The sequence below is a fragment of the Monodon monoceros genome, unplaced genomic scaffold (assembly GCF_005190385.1).
Source record: "Monodon monoceros isolate NGI ecotype Baffin Bay Population unplaced genomic scaffold, NGI_Narwhal_1 Super_Scaffold_11, whole genome shotgun sequence".
Taxonomy (NCBI): domain Eukaryota; kingdom Metazoa; phylum Chordata; class Mammalia; order Artiodactyla; family Monodontidae; genus Monodon; species Monodon monoceros.
Window position 1 is genome coordinate 137,813,061 of NW_021703767.1, and position 9,547 is coordinate 137,822,607.

At 37.2% G+C, this 9,547-nt stretch overlaps 1 protein-coding gene across 3 annotated transcripts in view; it reads right to left on the bottom strand.

Annotated features, from left to right (window-relative positions):
* Positions 1–8,954: 8,954 nt before the first annotated feature.
* Positions 8,955–9,547, bottom strand: part of ZNF385D (zinc finger protein 385D) — a 934,321-nt gene continuing 933,728 nt past the window's right edge. For 2 of the 3 annotated variants that reach the window (XM_029214260.1, XM_029214259.1), the window contains one exon: positions 8,955–9,289. In XM_029214260.1, the coding sequence (XP_029070093.1) occupies positions 9,056–9,289 (234 nt within the window). In that variant the 3' untranslated portion in view covers positions 8,955–9,055. The remainder of the gene's footprint in view (positions 9,290–9,547) is intronic. The other variant, XM_029214261.1, reaches the window with a different exon arrangement.

Genomic DNA, 9,547 nt, shown 5'->3' on the forward strand with positions numbered 1-9,547 from the left:
CCACTAGTGACTTTCTTTTATTGAAACTGAAAAGTTCTTCTTAAAGAATTCCTGATTATTTGTTCACAGCTGCAAGTTTGAGTACAGGACCAGAGTCAGGATAGAATATGTTATATTTTACATTTCTCTGTCAATAAAATTGATACAGCTTCATTTCATATTGTGGAAACTGCTGGCATATGAGGGGATTTTACTGTATGATTTAAAACAGAAAATGGCATGATATGAGTGATATGAGTTGTTCTGATTATTATTAGTATTTTAGGACTTTACTGGCACACCAAGGGCCATTCTTTGGGTCTGCAATTAAAATAAATAATAACATCAACATAATCACGATTCAGCTATCAAAATGTAAAACATGCAAAAAAATTCCATCTCAACGGTCCAAGTCTACCTGGGGACAACTATAACCTTTGATGAAAGGTTAATCAGCATGACTTGGCAAGATGAAAAGAGCAAGGCCATTTGCTGAACACGTGGGCTGAGAAGGTGGCACAAATTTGCAAACTGAGCATTTTGGCTTCTGCAGCTCATGCCATGTTCCCAACGTGAGGAGATGAAGCTGCTTTCCCCCAGTAGTTCCACCCCAGTGAAGCATTATTGTAGCTGAGTGATGAATCAGAGACCCCTGTCTGACTAGCAAGTCAATTTCTTTAATCTTTGGTTCCATTCTTCTTTTTCCTTTTTCTGTAAAAATCAAGCTAGCCATGTCCTCTCTACCTCTTCAGTATTTGTGGTAATGTTCTTTTGAATATGAGGTATTATTGTTATCAAGTAAAACCTTGCCAAACTTTTTGCCAGGTGGTTGATATTGGACAAAGCCCTGCTTGTATTCTCTAAGCGATGAGAATATAAGGAGAGAAAAATCACATAAAATTTTTTCCCTTAAGCAGTTTTTTTTTCTTTTGGCTGGGTTACACAAATGTAGGGCAAACCATAGACTATTGTTTAAAATTTGAAAATATTATTCAATTTTTAAAAATGTTAATGCCAGAGTTTCCCATCAGAAGTCTGGTTGTCAAAAACAAATACAGCCTCTAATTTGTGGTCACTAAATGCATTTGGATTAGGCTATTTTTAGATCTTGAGATTAAGGCTCAAATTGGCTTCTGTCATTAAATAGCCATACTGTCATCACTCAATTCATTCAACAGGGTCTGTTTGTAGTTCTATTGTTAAGAATCACCATTTAAAAATAGCCGAACTGGGAACTCTACTCAATATTTTGTAATAACCTATAAGGGAAAAGAATCTGAAAAAATATATAGATATATATGTATGTATAATTCATCACATTGTTGTACACCTGAAACTAACATAATATTCTAAATCAACTATACTTCAATAAAAAATAAAAACAATAAAAATAAAAATAGCCAAATCTCCAATTTTTGTGAGAGTTAACTATCTCATCGTACATTACTTAATACTAAATTTTCCTTTGATTGACCAGTATAAGGAGACAATTTAAAATTAATTGTAAAATTGCAGTAAATATTACTAGCAGAAATGCTTGTCTACAGTTACATAAGGAAACTTCAGTTGAACTGACATAAGATTTAAACTTACAAAAGAAATTTTAAAAAATAGGAGTAATGGGCTTCCCTGGTGGCGCAGTGGTTGAGAGTCCGCCTGCCGATGCAACGAACACGGGTTCGTGCCCCGGTCCGGGAGGATCCCACATGCCGCGGAGCGGCTGGGCCCGTGAGCCATGGCCGCTGAGCCTGCGCGTCCGGAGCCTGTGCTCCGCAACGGGAGAAGCCACAACAATGAGAGGCCCGGGTACCGCAAAAAAAAAAAAAAAAAAAAAAAAAGAGAACAAACAAATTTCCCAAGAAAAGAAATGTTCCCCTCACAGACTTAGAGAACAAACTTACGGTAACCGGGGTGGGGGGGCGGGGGGGGAGGAGAGGGAGGAAGGGAGTTTGGGACTGACATATGTTTAAACTGGATGACCACCAAGGACCTACTGTACAGCACAGGGAAAGCTGCTCAATATTATATAACAACCTAAATGGGAAAAGAATAGATACGTGTATATGTATAACTGACTCACTTTGCTGTACACCTGAAACTAACACAGCATTGTTAGTTGATTATACTCCAATATAAAATAAAAATTAAAAAAAAGAAAAGGAAAGCAATGTTCTTAGCATATAGCTCCATGTGTGTATAAGGCAATATTTCTTGAAACAATCCATCAAGTTTTTTTTTTTCAGGACAAAATTGAGTATCTCATAGAGCTACATATGATGTTGCTTTGGCATCAGATCAGTTCCATTTCAAACAGTATGTAGGAATATGAACACTGTAAATATAAGATGCATTTTAAAACAATTTTATTGAAATTTAGAGGAATTAGGCTTAGATTTTGGGACCAATTTGAAGAGGCAAATGACCTGCTTTTACTAAATATCGCCTTTTTTGAAGCATATCTGTATAAAGTAATTTCATTATTATTCCTATTTTTTCCAGAAGGAAATCATCAAAATACTGAGTTGGCTCAGTTTCCTCATAGATAATTTGTGTTGAAGCTGGAAACCACTCTTTGTTCTGTGATGGTCAATCTTGTGCCCAGATCCCTTGGCCACAAGACTTTTCCCCAATATCAAACACTTCCACACATGTTTCCATAATCCCTTTAAAAAAACAGATGGCATCCCGTGAAATTCTTCTTGACTATTTTATGAAAGCTAAACTTTCTAGAACTTTATTTCTTTTCTTGCTCTAATAATATTAGCTCAGTCAACAAGAGACACAAAGCATTTGGTGGAGGGTCTTCACCCAGTATGAACTTCCTTTAGCCCTAGCGTCAGATGCTAAAATTATACAATAATGTATTTTAAACTGAGTTGACAATATCCAATGATACCCACATTATTATTTGTGGTTAATAAAATTCCATACCCTCTCACCATGGCTTAAAACTCCATAACATCATTTCTCAATGGATTCATGCCTCACAGATTTGGACAATCAAACAGCAGAGTAACTTTCGAAAAAAATGTGTTTGCTGGGAAAAAAATGCAATCTGGGCCTCCAATAAAGGATTATCTCTTTGTCAGGTTTTTTAGCCTTGTTTTACCATGTCCTGCACACTACCTGGATTGGGAGATCTGATGAGGGTTCAACTCCTATAGTCAAAATCAGTAGCTTTTATGAAATGATACAAAGTGGTAGCAGAAGAGCCTTGCTAGAGAGCATAGTACCTTGATATTATATCTGCTTCTCAGCCTCTCCAATGCCCTAAAATGATTAGGATTCCCAAGTGTGAAATTAGAGTTCCTGTTCTTAAAAGTAAAATCAACCTACTCACTAAAAAAAAAAAAAAAAACTTTTTTTGAAAAATGATAACAGGTAAAAAGAGGTATTAAGGCTCATATTTTACAAAAATACATGTATCTCTACCTCTATCCATATCCATATAGATATAGATGTAGTGACTTACGACCTGGCCACTGTACAAGTATTTATCTTTAGTTATAATTTTGCTCACAAATCATTTTAGCTCTACTCTTTGGGAATTGCTTTTAGAGCTGACTTGTCAGTCATGAAGAGAACATGACCTCATTCTCTATTGATCCCATTCTCAACTGGGTCATCTATATTAATCATCAGATTTGACTTCAAATTTTGGCAATTTCTAGAGTGAACCATCTAGGAAGGATGGCTTTCCATCCCTGAGAAGAGGTGAAAGAAGATGACCAGATTCAAGGCAATTCTTTGTCCTTTCACATCTGAGCATTGATGACACAACCAGAGAATTCTTTAAACTCCGTGACTCTTTGGAACCCGTACGGACTTCTAATCAAGTAGCACATAGGCAGGAGGTTTTCCCAGTGTAGAACCTGTCTTTCATCACCATTCGTAATTCTGGTAAGCTATAAGTTCATTTCTGGAAGTAACAACCATGTAGGCCACATGAGGATGATATATCAACATATCCATCTTTCACTGGAAGCTCTGATACCCATCTCAGCACAAGGAAGTAGGCAATGGAGACTTGCCATACACATGATCCATTTCACTTCTTGATAGTAACTGTTGTCGTTTTTGAAGATACCGTAGAAAGACCAGAAAAGATGCTCCAGAAATAAATCTGCTCTCTTAATGAAAACCAACAGCAATCAGTTTGTAAAATATTCACTGTCAGGACTAAGTCCAAAAAAATTCTTGCTATATCAATAACAAGAGGGCATAACTGATATCCTTTGGCTGTGGAAGAAGTGATCTGAATAAGGTGGTCATTAGCTAAAACACATGCAAACCCAGGACTGGATTAGCAATGGCTCAGGTGGGGGTCCCTTTCTACTGAAGGGAGATTACACAACAAAAAGAACGAGGATGAGACATTCAAATACCTGTTGCCCCCTTCACACCCACACTGTCAATATTCTCTTGCTTTTATATGGGTTGGTTTTATTTAGAATTTACAGTAAGCCCCCTACATATGAATCTTCAAGTTATGAACTTTCAGAGATGCGAACGTGTGTTTGTATGTTCAATCACATGTTAGTTCACATGTCTGGTGTACACTGTCATGGGTGCACCTCCTCTACAAGTGGTTGTGCCTTTGTGTACTTTACTGTACAGTACTGTATAGAGTACTGTCGTACAGTATCTTTGTTTCAAGCCCAGGATGTCCGGAAGCACCATATTATTTGTGTGAAAAGTATTATAAGCCCATTGCAGTACAGTACTATATAGCCGATTGTGTTTGTTGGGTACCTAGGCTAACTTTGTTGGACTTATGAACAAATTGGACTTACGCACGTGCTGTCAGAATGCAACAGGTCCATATGTAGGGGACTTAGTGTATTACGTTTTGGACTGAGAAAACAGATGTGGTATATATCCTAAACGACTTTGTTATAAATCCAATGTGAATTAGCAACTCTTCTGATAACTGTTGGTGAGGTCTACATCTGACTGATCAGATGAATGACCTACTGCCTTGTGATGTATCCTTAGGAGGGAAAAGAATACAGAACACTTTTCTGAGAAAATGCAAATATTTGAGTAGCTGTATGGTTCACTATAAGAAAGCACTTCTTCGAGGGAGAGAAAAGTGTTTTTTTAATGCAAAAATAGGTAACCAGTTTAGCCTTTACTCACTCTCACCCACACTGCTGATGAAGTGAGTAAGGACAAAGCATTCGTTGGCTATTTAAATGTTACCCTGCTAGGCAGGGACAAAGTCTACAATAGGCTCTGATTTCTTTCAGGCTCATTGTTTTCCTCACCACATTAAGATGCTTTCCTGTGTACAAAGAGACGTTAATACAATGTCATCCATGCAAATGTACAGAAAGGTAGCTTAGTTCTATAGATCAATTCAGATTTGAAGGAAGAGGTCTCTATACCAGAGTCATTTTTTAGCTTTATGGTCTGATTTCTTCAGGAAAGTTGAAACATTCCATGGGTGTGGAGACAAAGATATTAATTTAAGCTATTAATTGTAAGTGAAATTTAATGCCCATCTCTACTGCGGGGTGTTTCTGTACCTTAAAAACATACATGAGCACATCCACAATAAACTCTGAATAATCCTTTTTTAAAACCTTTTCATTTTTACTCCTTTGTGTTGGGATTTCCTGCTCTTTGAATTTCCAAATGAGCATAAATGCTCTCTTGGCTAAATAGATCCTTGGCAGCAAAATATGTAGCACCTTTCAAAAAACCAAATTATATCTCTGATGTTAATGGCAATGAATTATTGCAAGAGAGGAACGGAAACCCAACGGTACCTGAAGATTGCATCATTTGAGATGAGTCAGTGATGACATAAATTGCCCAAAGCCAACTGCATACACAACTGTGCTCAGGTGTACACAACAGCCACTCTTCAAAGTTCAGGAGCAGTGAGAGGAGCGATTTGTCACTTGTAATCACCTGTTTTCTCGGAAGAGAAATACAGTGGCTTCCCAAAGACTGTTTCCAGTTGTCTGGGTAATCTGGATGAGGTGCAAGAATGCTTTTTCCAGAGGCATTTGACTCTTGCAATGCATTTATATTTGTTGCAAATGAAATTGGAGAGGCTTTATCTATCCCATCCCTGCCATGGGTATGATGCATGGGAAGGAACGTATAACCATAAAGTCAGACCCCCCCTCAGGGATGTTCAGAGCACCACTGCTGATCAATCGGAATTACTGATCTTTATTCATGAAAAGAAGTTCCCTAAGGGAAAGGGTAGAGCTTTATAGCAGTCTGAACAATGGTAGATATGGATCTGGTGTTAATAAATACATGGAAGGTTGGGAACCAATTCACAGAGAATCCACCATAAGTTCCATGGTTAGGCTTCATCCTTTATTAGGTAGTGAGTAAAAGACAACTGATAATTACAACTCCAATTTTAGAGACCATTTAAACAAAAATGGTTCCATGGTGAAGTGAGGCAGAAGGGGTTTAGGTATTTCTGAGGTTTCTCCTATGGCTGATGGAGAAAATATGGCTGATTTGTTTGTTTCCCAGCAAATCATTAAAGTTAGTAACGCCTTGTGATCCAGGACTCTTGTATCCCACCGGCCCTGACTTCTAGTGGACTGGCTCTTTCACTCTGGTGAAAATGGGGAAGAACAGCAAAAGTACATTGTATTAAGATTTCATCAATTGACACTAAGTTCTCCAACAGAAAGAGAGGTTTTTAGAGGTGTAAATGTAGTTGGATAGGGATTCAGGCTGACATAGTGAATGATGAAAATATTCGACAAAGCAGAAAGAGGAAACTGAAGTTCAAAACGGTCAGAAGCTGGTCACACAGGATATAGACAGCCCCAAACAACAGAATTCATGAGCTAACTCTCTCCCTGGCTGAACTAGCAGGGTCTGAGGGTGGAAAAAGGAAACACTTACTAACACCAGAAAGTAGAGATACTGGCAGATGCAATATCACCAGATACTTTCAAAAACAAATTTCAATTGTAACCAACATGTTCAGGCAGAAGATGTATGGTTTGAAATTCCTCTTACCAAAGACTGATGGAATACTTTTTCTTTTCTTTTCCTTCCTTTCTTCCTCCCTTCCTTCCTTCCTTTTTTCTTTTGGTTGGTTGTTTAACAAAAGTTCTATAAAGTCAACTGCTTTAAAGATATATTTATATGACAAATGTCTTTAGCTAGATGGTGGAGAAGAACTCCAAAGACCATGTTTAACGTTGAGCACCAAGCACGTTATGGGTGTTTCTTAAATATAAAATGACAAATACTAAATACCCATCTCTCAAATCGCTTCACCTTGAGTCTTTAGACCTCTCAAAAGTCTACTACAGTTTAGATAAGAGCAGTTTCAGGAAGGCCATACGCAGCCTTTCCCTATATTTTTAAATAGTCTTTACAAAACCTTTCAAAAATATTTTTTTTTCCTCTAAACCTAAATCTGGTAGGGTGGATTTGTACATGTTTTCATTGTTCTAAGTTTGAGCGTCATTATTCTTATTAATGCAACAGACTGGCTGCATCAAACCCCATCATAATGATAGGTATATGTTAGCTTTCTATGGGAAAAAGCAAATAGCCTTTATCACAAATTAAAGGCACAGCTATTTTTATGCCATCTGTTACCAACTTAATGATAACATGTAACACGGGATGGTTATATAATTATTTTATATAGATTTTCTTTTTATAAGTTATTCTCTTAATCTTTCTAACATATATACAATATACATATATTTATATATACCCCTGAAAAATCTTGTTTTAAAGGTAAAACATCAACTCCTTTCAGCCTTATGGTGAATATTGAAGGCTGTCAGTGTTTCAGAACTCCACTAGAGAAATGATGGTCAAATGCATCTTACCAATATTTTTTTAACTCTACATCCTTGGTCTGAAATTAATGCAGATTCATTTTTCTTGTTTTACTAATATTTAAATATATATTAATTGTTTATATCATGTCAGTAGGAAATCTAAAAAAACAACAAAACCCCCCACAACAATAGCTAATGTCTACCATCATAGTCAAAGCAGAAACCTTTGCTGAAGAGACAACCCTACTGGTTTGATATAAAGGGGATATTGCAGAGATGCAATATTCTTTGTTTTTATTGGATATGCACTAAGAAAAATCTTTACTTTGCATTATCATGCTAGGTTAGGATCATCCATTATCCCTGAAACAGAATTGTTATACTGATTTCTTTCTGAACACCTATGATGCATGGGTTTACCTGTTTTCAGGTATAGGTGCTTTACAAACACTTCCTATTTCCAGCAACACTGTTCCAGAGGGAGGGAAAAGTACTTTGTAAGAAACCATTTTTATTAATCTCTCCCACCTCTATGCTTAGCACTGTTCTTTTATTCTGAACTTAAAGTCATCTCCAAGCTGGGTAGGATGGGAGAATGTGAACCAGGGACCTTCCCCACACCATCCAGTGGTGTTTAGTTTTTGACTGCTTACAGGCATGAAATAGTTGTTCGTTCTACCTTTTGCAATTCTTGAAAACCTAGTGGCATAGATTGAGACACAGCACTATTGTTTTTACAAGACATCTACTGTATCTACTTTTGTTGGGATAAATACCCAGGAATTGCTGTCATAGCAAGAGGAACAGCACGGGTACTACTATTCACAGTGTTGCTTTTGTTTTTTGTGATTTTTTCTTTTTCTTTTTCTTTTTTTTTGTATTATTTTAATCTACAGAGTAAATTATTATATATACATTGGAACCAGTTAATGCCCTTAGACAATGTATAGCTGTCTCATAAAGCAGGAAAGACAATGCAGGGGGAAACAAGTGCCCAAAAGCACAGTCACAAAGGCTTCAGAAGTTCTAGATACCACTACAAGTCAATGCTGGAGATCACTTCTAAAACACTCAATGTTCAAGAGGAATGCTTTAATTTGGAGAAAATACCACCCCTCCCTCCCACCCCTAAACCTCCCTCCTTTTTTTTTTTTTTTTTAATAATCTTTTCAATTCACTATCAAAAGTCCTGGCTCTTCAGGTATACTTTAAACTATAAATAAACACTGCATAGTTCTCTTTTTGTTTTGTGTTTTTTGAAAAATTATTGCAGTACAGTTACTCCCATTTGGAATTCAGTAAGGAGCAAACAGCACAGGAGTGTGGGCGGTCCGAATGGGTCCAGGAGCTGGCCGCAGGAGGGCTGGAGGGACTGCAGAAGTCTGGAACAGTGTGGCTGCTGGAGCAGTTCGGAGGCTGAAGGGGGAATTCACTGCCACAGCCGCAGCAGCCGCTGCAGCTGCCAGAGGGTTTGGTAGAATTCGTGGAGCCAAAGGCTTTGAAGGTTCTTTTGAAAATACTAATTTTACCTGCAAGGTAGGGGGGAAACAAAAGAGTAGATGAACAAAAGTCTTAGAGTCTACAATGAGAATCCAAAAGGGTGAGCAGCTTTTAAAATACAGCAGTCAACAACTACAAAGATAAACTCACACCAGGGAACTGATGATAAAAATCACGCAAAGTGGGGAACCTATATTCAAATCCTGAGATAAACCAAAATGGAAAAGAACATGAAAAAGAATATATATATATATATATATATATATATATATATATATATATATATA